The sequence below is a fragment of the Mustela putorius genome, unplaced genomic scaffold (genome assembly GCF_011764305.1).
Source record: "Mustela putorius furo isolate JIRA1106 unplaced genomic scaffold, ASM1176430v1.1 tig00000460_pilon_pilon_pilon, whole genome shotgun sequence".
NCBI classification, from domain to species: domain Eukaryota; kingdom Metazoa; phylum Chordata; class Mammalia; order Carnivora; family Mustelidae; genus Mustela; species Mustela putorius.
In genome coordinates this window covers 16,093,377-16,112,615 of record NW_025421389.1, presented here as the reverse complement: position 1 = coordinate 16,112,615, position 19,239 = coordinate 16,093,377, and the positions used below count along the sequence as shown (strand labels likewise).

Sequence of the window (19,239 nt, the reverse complement as noted above, 5' to 3'; positions counted from 1 at the left end):
AAGAGTGAAATTATTCACTGTGTTTATGGAAAGTATGAATAAGCAGATAAATAAAATGTATTCATATTTTTAATGGCTATAAAGGTCTGTTTAATTATGTCTATTGTGCCAAGTACAGAGGTCTTTCATATAAGTGTCCTTCTGATAACCAGCATCATGGGTATGTTTCCTGATTCCGTTCCTTCCAACCCAGATGCCATGCAGAGTCTGTGGCAGATGTCTAGTTTTAATTTCTCTAGTTCAGCTGGGTCAGATGATAAACTGTCCGTTTTTCCAGCATCTCCCTGTTGTTGACCAGACACTGCAGCCAACAGAAGTTACAGTCAGGAGAAACAATACCAGATGTGATTTCTACTGAAAGCAAAGTGTCATTCCCTTTCACAATTAATTTGGTACATGTAAGGAACATAGTCTCAAAGCTTAATTATGATAAAATAGAATCTGTGCTTATATTGTGCTTCACTATATGTGTGTGTGTGTGCATGCACACACACACAGACATACAGACACACAGATATCACATCCATTAAGATCCCTTTGGTCTTTAGTAACAACCCAGAGAAGTAGGTATGCCATTATTTTCATTTTGCAAATAAGATAAACTCAGAGAAAGTAGATGGGAATGACATTGCGGAGACCAAAATTAACCTGAGTTTTCATAAATATATTCTCTTGAACCTATACATAGTCTCAATGGTAATATGATTCTTTTAAGTGTCAGATTTAGCATCATTTTGAAATAGAGAAGACATAAGAAACTTGATTGCTTCTAGTATCCTTTAGCCGGAAAATGAGCATAGATGTTCTCACTTAAATTGTTACCCAAAAAACCCAAAAAACAAAAACAAACAAACAAAAAAACCCCAAACCCAAACCAAACACCTTAATTTTATGATCCCAATGAAAACCCATAAACCACCCATGATTGGCAGACTTGGTCCCTGTAAGCATTGCCCTGTCTCCTCCTCCTCCTCTCTGGCCACCCCTTCCCCCCATGATGTTAGGAAGGATGTTAGGAAGTCAATGATATAATGCCCATAAAGGTCAGGGCCTATCACACAGTATTATTAGTAGGGTCCAGTGCACATTAAGCCCTTGATAATTAAGTCTGTTACAGAAAGATGATGTGATCTGATGTGATTGTTGCTCTTCAAGCATTTCACTGGTTAAAGAAAATCTCTTCCCTTTGCCTATCCTCCGATGGTTCCCTCACTGAGACTAGGCAAAGGAAAACAAGCAAACATCATAGGGTTGAAGAATTTTCCCTTGATCCCTTAATCAGGCAGTCGCTACTTTATAACCGGTCCCTAGAAGGGGCAGGTCTTCCCAGAAATTTTGTCAGCAGCTGTTTTCTGCTAAATGTGACTCAGAGCCCTCAGACTTCCTGAAAAGGTAGGTGACCTGCGGCTGCTCTCGCTGGGGCTGAATCCCAGCCCTCCACTCTAGTGGCTGAGACCCGCTCTTTTCCCATCGCCAAATCTGCCGGGGGCTTGTTTTGACTGCAAGCCCAGGGGGTGGGAAATTGAGTTCTGGTGTTAGGTCTCTGGAGGTTTTCTGCAGGTTTGGCAGTTTAGGGGAGTTTTATGAGGGCTGGATAGGGGATTTAGGCATCCCTGATCCTGTCAAGGTTTTTTTTTTTTTTTTTTAAATTTTTATTTTATAACTTTTCTTCTCTTTTATTTTACCTTTGTCTCTTTCTTTTTTGTAGAAAATTTATGTTTTCTCATTTTTATCTAATTTCATGCTGTGGAAATGAAGTTTAAAACCCAGCTGGGTTTCCTAATCCCTTTCATATAGAGGTATTGGAGAGGTGGACTGTGATCCCTTCCGCTAATGCTTGGACGCTGCAAACCTAGAACTGAAAGTTTAAAGATTAAATCGCTTTCTCTTTCTGTCTAAGCCCCACTGCGTATTCAAATCGCCTCTTGCGCTGGATCACGAGTTTTCAGCTGGTTCCCCGCAGCAAGCTGCAGGGGTGTGGCTCGCTGCGCCACTAGCTCGAGGGCTCCTCTTTCTCCCTGGCGGGGGGGGGGGGGGGGGGGGGGGGGGGGGAACTGCAAGGAGCCCAGACTCCTGGATTCCTGAGGGGTCCAACTTCATACGCAGCCCCTGGCTTAGGAGGCTTCTTCAAGTTGCCTCGGATTCAGCGCTTTGACCTTGGTCAGCTGCTGTGGTCCGTCTTTGCCACCTGTTGCTAGGTGCTTTCTGAAATGCCATCCTGAGGGGCCCAGGACTAATTGTGACCCACTTCAGTTTGTACTGGGAACGGTGGGAGAGAAGCTGCAGAAACGCAAATTTTCCTCAGTGAGGGATTTGTTCTGGGGACATAAGGCTGGTTTATGTTTTGTTTTTGATTGGTTTTGTTTTGTAGGAGATCGCTCTCTGCTCTCTCTTCGCCTGGAAGCCACCTTTGGTGAGTATCACCAACCCTTGGTGAGTATCGCCAACCCTTGGAGCTTTGCTTGCCTGACCTTTCTTCACCTGTTGCTCCCCTGTGTCCTGGGTCCTTCTCCTGTTTTAAGCTTCCTCCTGATGTTATTAGAAATTCTTCCCTCCGCCAGTGACAGCCTGTTCCCCCAGAGAGCTTACCCCAGTCAAGTGTCTGAATGAGAACCTTTTTCCTGAGGATTCTCTCCTCACTACAACTGCCTCTGCCCTCTGTGTTTCTATCAAACACGGACCATTTTAGCTACACTCAGTTTTTATCCAGTTCTTTAAGAGAACAAACACCAAACCAAAAGCCTGATTTATTTGGTGCCGATTTGTGGAGATGGGACACAGTCTACAAGAAGCACCATCGCTATGAGACAGATGAGTCACAGGGAGTTGCTCTGGTTGGGGGTAGGGTGTGAGGTTTTAAACAGTGATTGGGATGAGCATAAAGGGTCTAGAAGCATTTCTGCCAAAAGCTTCACGATCCGTGAGGGGGGTGTTGTTCTGGGAAGGAAAGTTGCCCTTCTCAAGAACCTACATGTTTTTCTGGACTGTGGACTGTGGATTCCTGAGTGAAGTTTGGGCTTCCCCAGGACTCATCTGCCCTGGGACTCTGGATAAACACATTAATTTCACTTTCCTTCAGCATTCCCTGGGCACCAGGCAATTCTGTTTTAGTTCCTTAAGTTGTATTTTCAGTGAAAAGTCCCCTAACTGGTACTGGAAATTGCAGATTGTGTCACCCTTGACAGAGCAGGGAGAGGCAACATCACAAGTGATTCTGTTCAGAGTGGTTGGAGGGCAGCTTCTAGGGCTACTAGGGCCAATGATTAGTACAAGACCTACCTGCTTATTCTCCGGGTTAAAGAATCATAATGTAAATCATAATTTAGGTATGTAAATTTATCTCCTTGTTACCATATCACGTGAAGTGGTGGTCTAAGATTATAATAAAATTCGGAAGATACGGTTAGGACAGCTTGATTTAAAACAGAGGATGTGTTCCATACATGATATGTATATATGTATATCAGAATACCGTGGACAGAGGAAACACACAGTGGTTTCAGTTGTGAGCCCCAAAAGAAAAGCCACAAGGGTAAGTGATCTAAGTTGCAGGGGCCCATTTTAGATCAAGCAGTTCCTTATTGAAGCAGGTCTCTGGGTAGCATGATGCAAAGTTAACAGCCAAGGTCTGTTTAACAACTGTAATAATTATAACAGGAGCAACACTAGTCTATTACCATTGATTAAATGCTTCCCATAGACCAGGCGCTCTTCAAGGGATTTCCCATATATAAATTTACATATGCGTATATGAGAAATAGGTACATGGTTTTCATTTTAGAAGGAGAACACTGAGTTTCACAGGGGTTAAGTTCATTATACCCATATACCTAAGGAATGGTATATTACATATACTTGTGAAAAAGTGGAACTGGTATTTGACCCAGCTTCGGGGTGTTTCAGAGACTTCCTGTGTAGTAGGGACTTTGTGAATCTTACTGCTTCCCCATCTGGGTCTGGCATTTAGAAGGAGCCCTCCCATTGGCTTCTTTGTCCCCATCTTTATAGCTTCTTTCTCCTTCCAGCTCCATCATTAGTCCTCTGAATGTATTCTTATGCCAGAGAGTAGCACATAAAGTCTGGCATTTGAATAGATATCCCCCAACATATTACTGTATTCATGATGTATCTTTTTCACAGTAGTCTGGTATCACCATGGTGCTCCAGGGTGGCCTACTAACCCGCAGAGAGGAACCAGGTAAGCCTGATTCATGACCCTTACTTGCCACTATATCTTTGGCATCTGGCTCCATGCCTGGCAGACAGGAGGCCTTCTACTAAAGTTTGTTCACCTCTTGAACTCTGGTCTATCTCCAGTACCCCTGAAGAGTATCTCTGTGACCTTGTCCATTCGTGAGTTTGTGGCTGGTGTGTCTGCTACCTTGAACTATAAGAATGAGGAGGAAGTTCCTTTGGAGACATTCTTTGTGTTCCCCATGGATGATGACTCAGCTGTCTACAGCTTTGAGGCCGAGATGGATGGGGAGAAAATTAAAGCAGAATTAAAGGAGAAGGCAAAGGTACTAGGGATAAGTAGATTATCCCCTCCCTTCTTATTTCCTTAATGCATACTCTTAGAATCTCTACGAATGCGCCTTCAAAAAAGTGCTGATATGGAATACTTTCTTCTACTTCTGTTTTCCTAAAATCACCTGGGGGGGGGGTGGGAATCAATCAGAGGCATATAAAGTACACCTGTGAGCTTTACAGGCCTTCTCCATGGCCTCTATTTCTCTGTTCTTAGGCCCACAGCATCTATGAGAGTGCTATCAGCAACCGCCGCCAAGCTTTCCTACTGGAGGAGGACAAGTACTCCAAGGACGTCTTCTGTTGCAGTGTGGGGAACCTGAACCCAGGGTCGAATGTAGCGCTCACCCTGAAGTATGTGCAGGAGCTCCCCCTGGAAGCAGATGGAGCCCTGCGCTACGTGCTCCCAGCTGTCTTGAATCCTCGATATCGTGGCTCTGGTGAGTCTCCTTTCTTTTCAAGTCCTGGCAGTGGGTGGTATAATTTGGGAAGTCCCCTCAAGGTTGTAGGGGTGCTAAGAAGTGTAGGAAGGGGAAACAGAACTAAAGTCACTTTTTGTAGGATCATTTGAGGACAGTTGTCTTGATATGAAGACTCCTGTAGTTCCTTTGGAGGACTTGCCATATACCCTCAGCATGGTTGCCACCATCAGTTCCCAGCATGGCATTGAGAAGGTCCAGTCCAACTGCGCCTTCAGTCCTACCAAGTACCTTGGAGAAGATAAGACTTCTGCCCAGGTAATTCATAAGAAAGCACTGTTATTGCCAGCACCCCTATTCTTTGGGTTCTGATCTTGTTCCAGAATGGTCCTTGCTTTCCTTATTAACTAGAGGGAATCCCACTTTTTTCCTTTTTATTCCCCATTTCTTCTCCAGTGCCTTCTCCCCGTTCTTGTCTCCCCACACTCCCTTGTGGAGGAAGTAGCTCTCAGCCCTGACCTCAGCCGCACACAGCAAGCAGTGATAGTTCTAACATGGATCTTTTCCTTGTTCTCAACTCAGGTTTCCTTGGCTGATGGACACAAATTCGATCGAGATGTGGAACTCCTGATTTACTACAGTGAGGTGCATACCCCCACTGTAGCTGTGGAGATGGGGCAACCTAGAGACAACTCAGGTATTCTCTTCCTTCCTTTGTATGGCGACCTAAAGGGGAACTCCTGTCTTAGAATTAGCCTCAAATGACCCTCAGTTTTCTTTCCTCCTATCCAGTAGTGGGTAAAACATTCAAATAGCTTACATTATAGTGTGCAAAAATGGTCAGATACAAAGAGTGTCCATCTAGGTGGTTGTGTCTCCTAGGCAGATTAAGATGATCAGTAGATAACTAGATCAAGGGCATGGACACATAATTCACAAGAGGAAACACAACTAGTTTACGAACATAAATGACAATGATCAGTCTCTACAAGTGCAAATTAAAATAAAATAAAAACAACTGGAAGTTTGTATCTCTTAATCCCTTTTATCGATTTCTATTTTATCCTATCCCATTATCTATTACCTATTTTACAAAGAGGTATATACTTCCAGTTGCAAAATAAGTAAGTCACAGAGATGAAGAGGAGAGCACAGGGAATAGAATCAGTAAGATTGTAATAATGTTGTTCGGTGGTGGATGGGGAGTATACTTACTGCAGTAAGTGCTGAGTAATGTATAGAGTTGTTAAATCATTATGTTGTATACCAGAAATTAACATGACACTATGTTAATTATACTTCAGTAAAAAAGTAAGTATTCATTTGTAGGAAAAAAAAACGAAATAAAAATAATGATTGTGACATTTTCCCTTTTCAAACTATCGAAGATTTCCAAATACCCCATCATCCGTTTCCAGAGAGTTTTCATCTTGCCCTGGTATCTTAATTCCTAAGACTAAGTTTTAGTATGTTAACAAATTTAGTTTCTTAATTTCTTGTGTTTTCTAAATTCTCCTGTCTATATGTGTACTTTCCTTACGATTATAACTGGTACCACCCATGTCAGTCTATTGCTCTCTTGGGGCCTTCCTGGGAAACCATGCTCCTGGATTGCAGGGACCATGAAGCCTGACTAGAGAGATACCGCCACTTCTGAAGCATTTTCCACCTTGGTTTAATGGAAGGATGTTTGGGAACAGTCATAGTCAAAGTGCTATAGCTTGGGTTAGGTTCTTTCTTCTGTAACTACAACCACTGTGAAGACAGTTTCCTGTACTACAGGAAGAGCTCCTTAGTTTGTCCTCACTGGTTCAACCACTTTTCCTCCAGGCAAACTATCCATGCTAAAGCCCTTAGAGGGGCTCCCAGCTTCAACCAGTTCTGCTCTAGCTCCTTTTCCATGAGGCTCCACACTCTGTCTGTACGTTAGTTGATTCCTTTTGTACTGGTTCTGTCCTTTCCCTTTGGTGGGTTCCCCTTGGGTGTCCAGGAAATATTCCCACAGTACTGGGAGTCTGGTCTTCAGTCAGGATTATTTTATTATACCACAGAAAGTTGAATATTGCTGAATCTTAAAAGATACGAATTGAGATCTTAGTTCCTTTCCTTCCAAGCAGTTCCCTTGGCCCCGATGTGGAATTCCCCATCTTTTCCTATGGTGGGCTTTGCAGGCCAGAGGGGGACATTAGGAGCAGCTTTTATGATCTTGTGAATCCCTCCTAGCAGGGCCATTCAAGTCTGGCCTTCTAGATCATCTATCTGGTCAAGATAACTTGCTGTTTCCATCCATATAAAGAAACAAATGACAACTGGCAGCTTGGCTCACTAAAACCATTGAGAGTCTGCCAAATGAAGCATACCACTACATGATGAAAATACAAAATTTGGGGATGCCTGGGTGGCTCATTGGGTTAAGCAGCTGCCTTCAGCTCAGGTCATTATCCCAGTGTCCTGGGATCGAGTCCCACATCGGGCTCCTTGCTCCGCAGGGAGCCTGCTTCTCCCTCTTCCACTCTGTCTGCCTGTGCGCTCGCTCGCTCTCTCTCTGTCTCTGACAAATAAATAAAACCTTAAAAAAAAAGAAAATACAAAATTTGTATTTTTTAAACTTAAAATATACTTAATCATATTAACGTGATTTTTTAAAAAACTATATGTATAATTTAATAAAAAATGTGATATCACCTTGCACCAGTTAGAATGGCCAAAATTAGCAAGACAGGAAACAACAAGTGTTGGAGAGGATGTGGAGAAAGGGGAGCCCTCTTCCACTGTTGGTGGGAATGCAAGTTGGTGCAGCCACTTTGGAGAACAGTGTGGAGATTCCTTAAGAAATTAAAAATAGAGCTTCTCTATGACCCTGCAATTGCACTACTGGGTATTTACCCCGAAGATACAGATGTCGTGAAAAGAAGGGCCATCTGTACCCCAATGTTTATAGCAGCAATGGCCATGGTCGCCACACTGTGGAAAGAACCAAGATGCCCTTCAACAGACGAATGGATAAGGAAGATGTGGTCCATATACACTATGGAGTATTATGCCTCCATCAGAAAGGACGAATACCCAACTTTTGTAGCAACATGGACAGGACTGGAAGAGATGATTCTGAGTGAAATAAGTCAAGCAGAGAGAGTCATTTATCATATAGTTTCACTTATTTGTGGAGCATAACAAATAGCATGGAGGACAAGGGGAGTTAGAGAGGAGAGGGAGTTGGGGGAAATTGGAAGGGGAGTGAACCATGAGAGACTATGGACTCTGAAAAACAATCTGAGGGGTTTGAAGTGGTGGGGGGTGGGAGGTCAGGGTACCAGGTGGTGGGTATTGGAGAGGGCACGGATTGCATGGAGCACTGGGTGTGGTGCAAAAACAATGAATACTGTTATGCTGAAAATTAAAAAATAAACTTTCTAAAATTATTATTAAGAGTTTAACCAGAGTTAAACCCTAGGTTGAATTCCTTAAATGTATGATACCACTTAACCCTTAAAATAATCTTGAATTAGGTGTTAGTGCTTGGATTCTTCAGATGGAGAAACTGAGGCTAGCAAGTTGAGGAGGTAGGGCTGGAAATATCTTATTTAAAAATGAGGAAGTGGAAACTCATGTAGGTGGAAATAAGTTGAGCTGTGCCAAAAGGAATTATAGTAGAAATACCTAGATGGTCCATACTGTGTATCTGGTACTGTTTTAAACACATTAGGTATATATTTCATTGTTCTGGCAACCTTTCTGATTTACCAGTCTAGCGCCAATCTCACTACAATTCAGCAGTGTCTTAAAATGGAAAGACATTTACCTTACCTATTAAAAAAAAAAGCTTCTCTTCCACTATGCATCTAGAGATCCGGATTTTTTTAGAAGCTATCCTTGAACCAGCGTTTAAGCACATGTTTGTTGAGCTGCTGCTCCCATTTTATTTGGAAGCTACTTTGGTCATTAGGGTATCCCAGGGTTAAGAGATGAAACGTCCTGTAAGTGTACTGAATCCCAAGGCTACTGAGAATTTAAATGCATCATCCTGGAATCACTTTATATTGATAGGATATTGGAATTCCATTCTTTGTCAACTTATATATTTCTGAACTGTAAAACAAGTGGATATAACTCAGCCCTTCTCATTTTTCATTTCTATCTCAATACTAACATTTCAGTTCCTGCATAAGTTTTCACTTGTTCCTCAAGATAAAATCAGAGCTTTGACAACTTGGTAACAAAGGCCAGACTCCCATAGGTTTCCTCCATAGCATTGTTTGGGTGATGCTATTAGTTCTGGAGATGTTTCATACCCAAAGCAGACAGACCTTCCTTGGTGTGTATGACACTATACTCTCAGCTCTTGCAAACTTTCAATATAAGAACTGCTTATGAGCATCATGTTTTCAAAAGTGTAATTAAAGACTTAAACAAGGACCCACGTGATAAATTTCCCATTGATTTGATTTGAAAGGAAGGTGTCTCTGCAAATAAATCGGCTCGATTCTTCTGGCAAATGCTGGAACATTTTAACTTCATGATTTCACTTATCTACCTAGCTGCTAGGAAACTAGCATCCAATTCTATATTTTATTTATTGTTTATGCTTGGTAACTTCTACCTTCTTTTTTTCTCTTTCATGTCTTTTCTGCTTCTGTATCTTTTGTGTTTATAACTCACCTCAGACCCTTTGCCAGGAGACACAGAATGAAGATCAAACGGTGTTTTAGGTTTGGGTTTTCTCAGCTCCCTATATAAATAACACACTACAATTGATTCTTGAGGTCTTTACTATTCTTGAATTCCTTTTTATGCTACAATGTCTTTGTAGATGGTTTCATGAAAGATCCGTCTGCGATGGTGTGTTTCTACCCAAATATCCCAGAAACTCAGTCACCAGTTGTCTCTGGAGAATTCATCTTCCTCATGGACCGCTCAGGAAGTATGCAGTCCCCCATAAGTAAACAGGTTAACTCTCAGCTACGCATAGAGGCAGCCAAGGTAAAACTAGTTCCTTTCTCTTTCTGGTAATATGCACAAATAGGGATTATTTAACTCGAGTTAAATTTAGGGTCCATCTGGAACTTTGGGTGTGTTCCCCATCTGGGCTCTTTCTAACATGACCACTCTGAGGCTAGCCTTGGAATATAGGGGCCTGGACTCATGAAACGGGTGAAGGTCTACCCCATCAAGAGTTCGACTGGCAGCATCCATGTGTCTGAGAAGATTCTCTCGAGCTGTCTCCCTGTACTCTCTTCCTTCAGGAAACGCTGATTTTGCTTCTGAAGAGTTTGCCTATGGGCTGTTACTTCAATATCTATGGATTCGGAAGTTCCTATGAGGCATTCTTTCCGTAAGTTTCTAGAAAGCCCATTGAGGGTCCAGAAATATACTTTAGAGGAAGGACTAGATTGTTGAAGGGGGTTGCTGCACAGATGGCTTTGGCTTTGGCTATTTCAGGCGAGGGTGTTTATGGTGGGGACATCTCAGTTCCGGGACTCAGTGCTGCATGATACTGAAGAGCATGATGTCACTGGGCATGTTTGTTTTTTTCTCAGGAATAGTGTGAAATACACTCAGCAGACCATGGAGGAGGCACTGAGGAGAGTTAAACTTATGCAGGCTAACCTGGGGGGCACGGAAATCTTGACACCACTCCAAATCATTTACAGGCAACCTCCCGTCGAGGGCCACCCCCTTCAGGTAGGAACTGGAAGAGACAAAGGGAATGAAAAATCTCTGTACAAAAATCCATACCCCTGAACTTCGTTGTAGCATTGGTAAAATACGATATATAATTCAGAGTCTTCTGTCATACAGTAAAGAGAAGAAGACAAGAGGCATGCAATAGAATTCCTCTTCCTTGGCTCCATGCTGTGGGCTGTGGGTGATGGAAGTCCTTTTGTAGAGTGCCACAGAAGCCTTAGATGAGACGAGAAGGGGGAGGTGAGGAAAATCCCACGTGCCCAGCAAACCTTGTGAGGATGTGGTGCAAGGGACCGTGGAAAATTAGGGACCTTGTGCCAGTCTGAGGAGGCATCAGTCTCTGCAACACAGTGGTCAATTTTTTCCAAGGGCGAATTCGGGTATCTTAAAAATGATCTTCACAGAGATTTCATGAATGTCTTCTTTCTTTCGACAGCTTTTTGTCTTCACAGATGGAGAAGTTGCTGACACGTTTAATATAATTAATGAAGTCAAGAGAAACAGGCTGAGGCACAGGTAGGAAGAGAATGTGGTTTCTGGGTGACTGACCCAGCTTAGTCTAACCTATGTGATACCAGTGTTGACATTGCTTTTAGAAGATAGACTAATTCAAGAATTTTAGTTTTACCAGCTGACAAGTTTTTTCTATATCATTTCCCCCTCTCTACTTAAAGATAAAAGTAATTTTCTAAATAACATCAGTAACACCACAAAGTCATTGTTCTTTAGTCTTTCTAAACCACAATGGAAACAAAAATTGAATAGCAAGACAGTTTATTTAAACTATATTTTTATCAAACTAAAACATACACAAAGGTACACAAATCACTGTATCACTGTGATCACTACTAACTTCAAAGGAAATCGCTCTTCTAACTTATAACACCATGGATTATTTTTGCTTGTTTTTTTTTTAAATTAATTTGCTTGTTTTTAAATACAAATAAATGGGTTATACAATATACAATATGTTTTTGTTTCTGTGTATCTTCTTCCCCTCAGCAGTATGTTGATATTCATACATAATTTGCATGAAGCTGTGGTTAATATTTATTGGTGTATAGTATTCCATAAGGTGATTTTGCCACAATTTATTTATTGATTCTACTGCTGACAGACTTTGGTTTAGCTGCTAAAAATAATTCTTCTATCACTATCCTAGCATTCTTATATATGTATTTTTTGCACATACACACATATGCATGTATACATACTGATTTTATATATATGTGTATGTATGTACATATACACACAAAATTTTTTTGAGTTGACATAGTTGTAGAATTTATTGGGAATGCCAAATAGTTTTCCAAGTTATTGTACTAATTTAATTCATACCAGCATTGTATGAGGGTTCTAGTTGCCCAGCTTCCTATCCAAAATTTGGCATTGTTTGTTTTTGTAAATCTTACCTAATTTTATAGGTGTAAAGTGGTATCTCATTATGGTTTTAATTTGCATTTTCCTGGTAACTAATGAAGTTGAGTGTCTTTTCACATTTATTAACCAGTTGGATGTCCTGTTTTGTGATGTACCTTCAAGTCTCTTCTATTTTTTTTCTGTTAGACTTTCTTCTTTTACTGATCTCTAGCTCTGTCTGTGGTCAAGACATAAGAACTTTATTAGTACGTTCTGGAACTATATTTTTTCCTATTCTGTAGCTATCCTTTTCACTCTCAGGATGATATTTATTGATTAATAGTTGTTGTTCACTTTAGTATAATTTAATTTTTTAGTCTTTACCTTTACAGTTAATGTTCTCTGTGTCCTGTTAGAAAGTCTTTCCCTACCCAAGGTAATGAAGCTACTTTTGTTCATTATTTTCTAGAAGTTTTATTATATTTTCTCTTATAGTTAGACCTATAATTTGCCTGGATTTTATTTTTATGCATTGTGGAAGGTAGGGGCCAGTTTTCATTATCTCTTTATGTGGATATCAAATTGACCTTGTACCATTTATTGGTAAGTTTGTCCTTTCCTCATCAATGTACAGTGTCATTTCATCACAAATAAGCATCTACACATGTATTGATTATTTCTGGATCCTTTGTTCCATTCTGTGAGTCTATTTATCTAGACGCATGCTAGAAAAATACCAGATAAATTTTTGTAGCTTTTTGATAAATTTTGATTCCCAGTAGAGTAAGTACTCAACTTTGTTTTTTTTTTCCTCAAGATTGTCTCAGCTATTCATGACTCTTGATATTTGTATTTTAGAATTAGCTTGTCAATTTTTACCTAAAAAGTAAACTGTTGAGATGTTAATTAGAACTGTATTGACTTTAGGGGTGCATGGCTGTCTCAGTCAGTAGAACATGTGGCTCTGGATCTTGAGGTTGTGAGTTTGAGCCCCAAGTTGAGCATAGATATTATTTCAAAAAAGAGAATTGCATTGATTTTATAGGTCAGTTTTGGGAGAATTTAGTATTTACCAAATTGAGTATTCTAATCTATATACATGGTATGTCCATCTATTTATTTAGGTCTATCTTGATTCTTCTATATATGTGCTTCCAATATTTTATTTAAGAAATTTAAACTATGGGGGAGCCTGGGTGGCTCAGTGGATTAAAGCCTCTGCCTTCAGCTCAGGTCATGATCCCAGGGTTCTGGGATCAAGCCCCACATCAGGCTCTCTGCTCAGCGGGGACCCTGCTTCCCCCTGTCTCTGCCTGCCTCTCTGCCCACTTGTGATCTGTCTGTCAAATAAATAAATTAAAAAAAAAATTTAAACTATAGAGAAGTTGCAAGAATAGAACAATATACTCTTCCACCAGATGTCAACATTTTCCCCCATTTGCTTCACCTTTTTATTTCTCTGAAATACTTGAGAGCAAGCCACTGATACTGTAATTCTTCATATGCAAATAATAATGCACTCACCTTCAAAGAATAAGGGCATCCTGATAAATAACCACAATAAAACTACTAAATGGAGGGTATTTAATGTTGAGATGATACTGTTATCTAAATATAGGCCATATTTGCCAAGTTTTCTTTTTTGTAAAAAATTTTTCAAAAAGATTTACTTCTTTACTTTAAAGAGAGAGGGAGCGAGAGAGTGTATGAGTGGGGGGAGGGGCAGAAGGCAAGGGAGAAGGAGAAAACCAGACTCCCTGTTGAGCACAGAGTCTGACCTGGGCTTAGTCTCAAGACCCTGAGATCATGACCTGAGCCAAAATCAAGAGCTGGATGTTTAATGGACTGAGCCACCTAGGTGCCCCAAGAAATTTTCTAATAATGTCCTTTATAGATTTTTGTCTTTGCTTTTGTTCCAAGAGGAAATCCAAGACCAAGTATTTTCATTGTTATTTTTTTTTAATCTTCTTTACTCTAGGAGAGATCCTCAACTTTTCATTATCTTTCATGACACTGGTATTTTAAAAGAATATTAGTTACTTATTTTTGTAGAATCTCAATTTATTTTTGTTTGACTATTTAAATTCATGTTTAGGGTAATATTAAATATTTCTTAAAGAAATATTCCAAAAGTAATGTTGGGTCTGGTGATAAGTTTTTTTTTTTTTAATTTTTTATTTTTTTATAAACATATATTTTTATCCCCAGGGATACAGGTCTGTGAATCACCAGGTTTACACACTTCACAGCACTCACCAAAGCACATACCCTCCCCAATGTCCATAATCACACCCCCTTCTCCCAACCCCCCTCCCCCCAGCAACCCTCAGTTTGTTTTGTGAGATTAAGAGTCACTTATGGTTTGTCTCCCTCCCAATTCCATCTTGTTTCATTGATTCTTCTTCTACCCACTTAAGCCCCCATGTTGCATCACCACTTCCTCATATCAGGGAGATCATATGATAGTTGTCTTTCTCTGCTTGACTTATTTCGCTAAGCATGATACGCTCTAGTTCCATCCATGTTGTCGCAAATGGCAAGATTTCATTTCTTTTGATGGCTGCATAGTATTCCATTGTGTATATATACCACATCTTCTTGATCCATTCATCTGTTGATGGACATCTGGTCTGGTGATAAGTTTGACCACGTTGTTAGACGTGGTATCTGACAGGTAACTTTGCTATTTTGTCAACATTCTGTTCTTAACAAATATTAGTAGATTCAGCATTCATTGATGATTATTGTCCAGATGTTATGTCAGTGGTTACAAACAGTGATTTTTAAATTCTGTTAGCTTTTCCAGATTAGTTGGCATCCTGTCATAAAGAAGTTTCTCTTTCCCCTCCCTCTTTCCCTTCCCTTTGTTCTATCAATATATACTTTTGGATTCTTCCACTATTTTTCAATTTTTTAAGATTTGTTACTTTCGTTTTTCATTTAGATTCTCAAAATTCCAGATTTGGCTTGTGGAAGCTGCATTTCACTTTCTTCTATGTCTTTTTTCATGTGTATCTTTGGTTTTTGAAGATTTCCTTTCATTCTTAAAAAAGAATTTCAGATTCACCTGTACTTTCCCATTTCTGTAGCCAGCTATTTATACCAGAAGCTTATTTTAGTGAAAATGAAAAACAGAAGTCAATATTTGAGTATTAGGTGTAACTCTTCATTACTGAGCTCTTACTGATTATAGGCATTTTTGGCAGACTAAAGCAGCAAATGTTAATTTTTTTTTAACTGATGCCCCTACTTCCAAGGTAATGACATAAAATTTCTTTCTTTTTCTATTCCATATTTGTGTTTTCTTTCCTTCATGATGAAAAATCTGGTTTCCCATAAAATTAGTAAATATATTCATTTTCTTAATCCAACAATACACACCAAATCTCTCTATGTTTTCTAATTCTCTGTGTAGATGTTTTCATGCTTTTTTTAAATTTGATTTTTCCTCTGTGTGATTTTTCTCCTATTTTAAATAGTATTTTTGAAACATTTTATTTGCTGGGCATTTATTTCTATGTAGAAATGGATTCTAATCGTTTTTAAAATTTACATTGACTTTTTTATTCAGTGACTTTGTCTTATTCAAATATTAGTTCTAATAGTATATTTGTAGATACTTGTAGATTTTCTATGGATAATCATGTTTGCAAATAACATCAGCCTTATTTTTTTCCTTTCCAGTCCTTAAACCTTTATTTTTCTTCTCTTCTCAGTTGCCCCAGAAAAGAGTTTTAGCACCAACCTGAATAGATGTGGTCATAGCTGGCATTCTTATCATATTTAGGCCTTCAGAGGAGACATGTTCGACACTGCATAAGTAACTGATTTTTGGGCACCTGGGTGGCTCATTTGGTTGGCTAAGTGGCTGCCTTAGGCTCGGGTCATGATCCCAGGGTCCTGGGATCAAGCCCTGCATCAGGCTGCCTGCTCAGTGAGGAGCCTGATTACCCCCTCCCTCTGCCTGCTGCTCCCCCTGCTTGTGCTCTCTTTCTCACTTTTTCTCTCTCTCTCAAAATAAATAAAATCTTTAAAAAAATAGGTGTGATTGTGGGCTATCAGGTTTTTATTTTTTATAGATATTTTTTTATCAGATTAAGGAAATCTTACTTCTGTTTTCAGGGTTGTCAGGTTAAGGAAATTTCACTTCTTTTTTTGAGAGTTCTTTGCTCCTTTTTTTTTTTTTAACAAAAATGAGTGATTCTGGAATTACATCAAATGCATTTTATGTATCTATTGAGATAAGTGTACGATTTTATCCTTTTTTTCTTTTAATGGGTGAATTATAATGACAAGTATTAGACTAACCTTGCCTTTCTGAAATAAACCCAAATTTGTTGTGATCTGTTAACCTTTTCTATGTATTTTTGGATTCAGTTGGCAAATACCTGCTTAGGATTTTTAAATCTATTTCTGTGAGAAATATCGACTTGAACCTTTCTTTTCTTATAACATTCTTGTCAGGTTTTGAAATCAGTGTTATATATAAAAGCATAATAAAATGAGTTGAAAAGAGTTGTGTATTTTTCTGTTATCTTAAAGATTTTCTTTATTAAATGTTCTAGTTTACCTTTTAGTAAAGAAGTTGATGGGAGGTTTTTTTGTGGGAAAGTTTTTAAATCTCTTTCATAGAAATGAACTATTTAGACTTCTTTATGTCTTTTTTGGGCCTTTGTATATTTTATCTAAATTTTCAAATTTTATCTAAAATTTCAGATTTTCAAATTTCTTTGCATATAATTCTCTTATGCTGTATTGCCTCATGCTGTTGTTACATTTTGTAGAATCTGTGATATATTACCTTTTCATTCCTAATGTTGTTTATTTGTGTCCTCTGTTTTTTTTCCTTGTCCTAAATCCTTGCCCATTTTAATAATCCTTCCAGAGCATCAGCACTTTTAGGTTTTTAAATCCTATCTATTATATGGTAACTTTTTATATCATAATGCTTGCCCCCATATTTATTATTTCCCTTTAAATTTGCACCCATATATATTCATTTCCCTTTCAATTCTTTGGGATTATTGGCTATTCTCTTTCTAACACCTGGAGATGGATGCTTAGGTAGTTGATTTCAAGACTGCTTTTTCTGTTCTTTTCTTTTCTTTTTTAAAGATTTTATTTATTTCACAGAGATCACAAATAGGCAGGAGGCTGACAGAGAGAGGGGGGAAGCAGGCTCCCTGCTGAGCAGAGAGCCCTGCTTTTTCTTTTCTAATATATGAATTTAGATCCCTAGATTTAAGGATATCTACATCTGAATCTTCAACCTGGATCTGTCACTTTCCATTGACATCCATTTAAGAAGATTTTTCTAATTAACCATTATGATTTTCTAAAGCCTATGTTGTTCAGTGGTACCGTGTATAATTTCCCAATATTTGGGGATTTTTCTATTCCTTCATTAGTTGTCAGATATTTTATGTGAAAAGTTGTAGAAGTTCTTTGAGCCTCCAGGTGATGTTATCTTCCCTCTGCAAGGATGTATTCTTTGCTTCTGATGGGTTGCTAGACTAGGAGCAGATAATCTGGGTCCAGTTAGAGTCAAGGAAGCTTCTGTCATTTGATGGCTGGTTCATTTCAGATTCATCTCTGCCTCTGGGCTTAGTTCTACAGGGTTTATTATTAAAACACCTGGGGTGTCTATGAGGGCACCTTCTCTTTGGAAAGTACAAGTCTGAAACCGCTTGGCTTTTCAGGCCTTGAGCCATCCATTTTGTACTTGGCACTAGCTTTAAGGGATAACGGGATACCAGATGCCAGGCTCATCTCTCTTACCTCCCTCCTATTCCATGTCATGGCCCATAGATTCCTGTTGTCTTGGAAACCATTTGATGTTCAAAAAGATTATTAAGAATATTGTATACAGCTTTTCCAGTTCTCTACTGGCTGAAACGGCTTTGGCATTGCTGTGAGCAGAATGTCCTATGGCATTCTACTTCAAGTCAAAAATCATATATTTAAGTTCCCTTGTGCTGCTTGCTGGCTGTTTGGATAAATCAGCTAAACTCCCTAAGTCTTAGTTTCCTCATTTGAAAATGGGCATAATAGCAGTACTTACCTTATGAGTTTACTTACTCTGAGGGTTCAAAGGTATGCCTAAGTAAAGCATTGGGAACTGTGCTTGACACAAAATATGTGATAATGTAAATTTTTGCCATTATTATATTTCTTCTTCTTATCACCCACAGGAAGCATGTAAGTTCTAAGCATATTGTTAGCCATCAATAAATATTGTTGGCTCTAGTTTTATACATAAGAAACTTAACATACACATAAATGCCCTTTGTGAGCCATAAGAAATATATGCTTCAGTTGCAAGATTGGGTGGGAAATTTGAAGGTGATAATATCAAGATGCTGGCAAGCTGTGGTCTCTAGGGAGCACGTTCAAAGGTAGGTTACCATAATTAGAAGTTCAGTTGGTAGCCCTGCAAATTTAGAATATTAATCCTGATGCTGATGTCATTAGAGTTGGGGATGATGACTCATACTAACCTAATTCAAAAGAGACTGATACATAACCCCCAAATTCCAGTGTATTAATTTACAATGAGAGATCTTGTTATGCCTTCTAAAAATGCTTCTATTGCTATTACCAACACATTCTGTTTATAGACAGTTGTATTTATTTGGGAAGTCAAATTGTGATTAAAAAGCTTGGTGCACATGGATTATGGCCGGGAGAGAACTCTCCAGTTAGAACTCTTTGGTCTCCTGAAATATAGAATATGCTCAACATTTTGTAGCCCTTATGCTTTTGGTCAAAGAAGTAGACTGTCTCTTTAGGTAGATAACTAAAGATAAACTGAAAGATAAAGATAACTAAGGATAACTGACTCTGTGTATTAATTTTATAATTTTACTCCTTAGTGCCTGTCTCTAAGCTCTTACCCTTGTATAATTGCAGATGTTTCTCTTTTGGAATTGGAGAAGGAGCCTCTACCAGCCTAATAAAAGGCATTGCCCGAGTGGCAGGTGGCACTTCAGAATTTATCACAGGCAAGGACAGGATGCAGTCCAAGGTGAGGGACAGGCCTTGCGTCATAGTGGGTGATTCAGAGGGAGTGTGGAGCAGGGGCCAGGAGACATTGTCATAAGGGCAGAAGCAACAGTTTGTCACCAGGAATCATATTTTTATATCCATAGTGCCTTGGGCTATAATACATAGTGGGGCTAATTTGGGCTTTGTTAAAAAAGGGCCCACTGTAGTTTCTGGAGGAATGGCATCTGGGCTGACTGGTTGGAAG

At 39.3% G+C, this 19,239-nt stretch overlaps 1 protein-coding gene across 13 annotated transcripts in view; it reads left to right on the top strand.

Annotated features, from left to right (window-relative positions):
• Positions 1–1,323: 1,323 nt before the first annotated feature.
• Positions 1,324–19,239, top strand: part of VWA5A (von Willebrand factor A domain containing 5A) — a 29,042-nt gene continuing 11,126 nt past the window's right edge. For 2 of the 13 annotated variants that reach the window (XM_045080396.1, XM_045080401.1), the window contains exons 1-12: positions 1,324–1,392; positions 2,372–2,413; positions 4,141–4,198; positions 4,318–4,520; positions 4,745–4,967; positions 5,089–5,264; positions 5,529–5,643; positions 9,757–9,926; positions 10,190–10,278; positions 10,484–10,628; positions 11,068–11,147; positions 18,900–19,014. In XM_045080396.1, coding sequence (XP_044936331.1) covers positions 4,156–4,198; positions 4,318–4,520; positions 4,745–4,967; positions 5,089–5,264; positions 5,529–5,643; positions 9,757–9,926; positions 10,190–10,278; positions 10,484–10,628; positions 11,068–11,147; positions 18,900–19,014 — 1,359 coding nt within the window. In that variant the 5' untranslated portion in view covers positions 1,324–1,392; positions 2,372–2,413; positions 4,141–4,155. Of the gene's footprint in view, positions 1,393–2,035; positions 2,434–4,140; positions 4,199–4,317; positions 4,521–4,744; positions 4,968–5,088; positions 5,265–5,528; positions 5,644–9,756; positions 9,927–10,189; positions 10,279–10,483; positions 10,629–11,067; positions 11,148–18,899; positions 19,015–19,239 lie in introns of those variants that run through there. The other 11 variants (XM_045080402.1, XM_004750129.3, XM_004750133.3 and 8 more) reach the window with 11 other exon arrangements.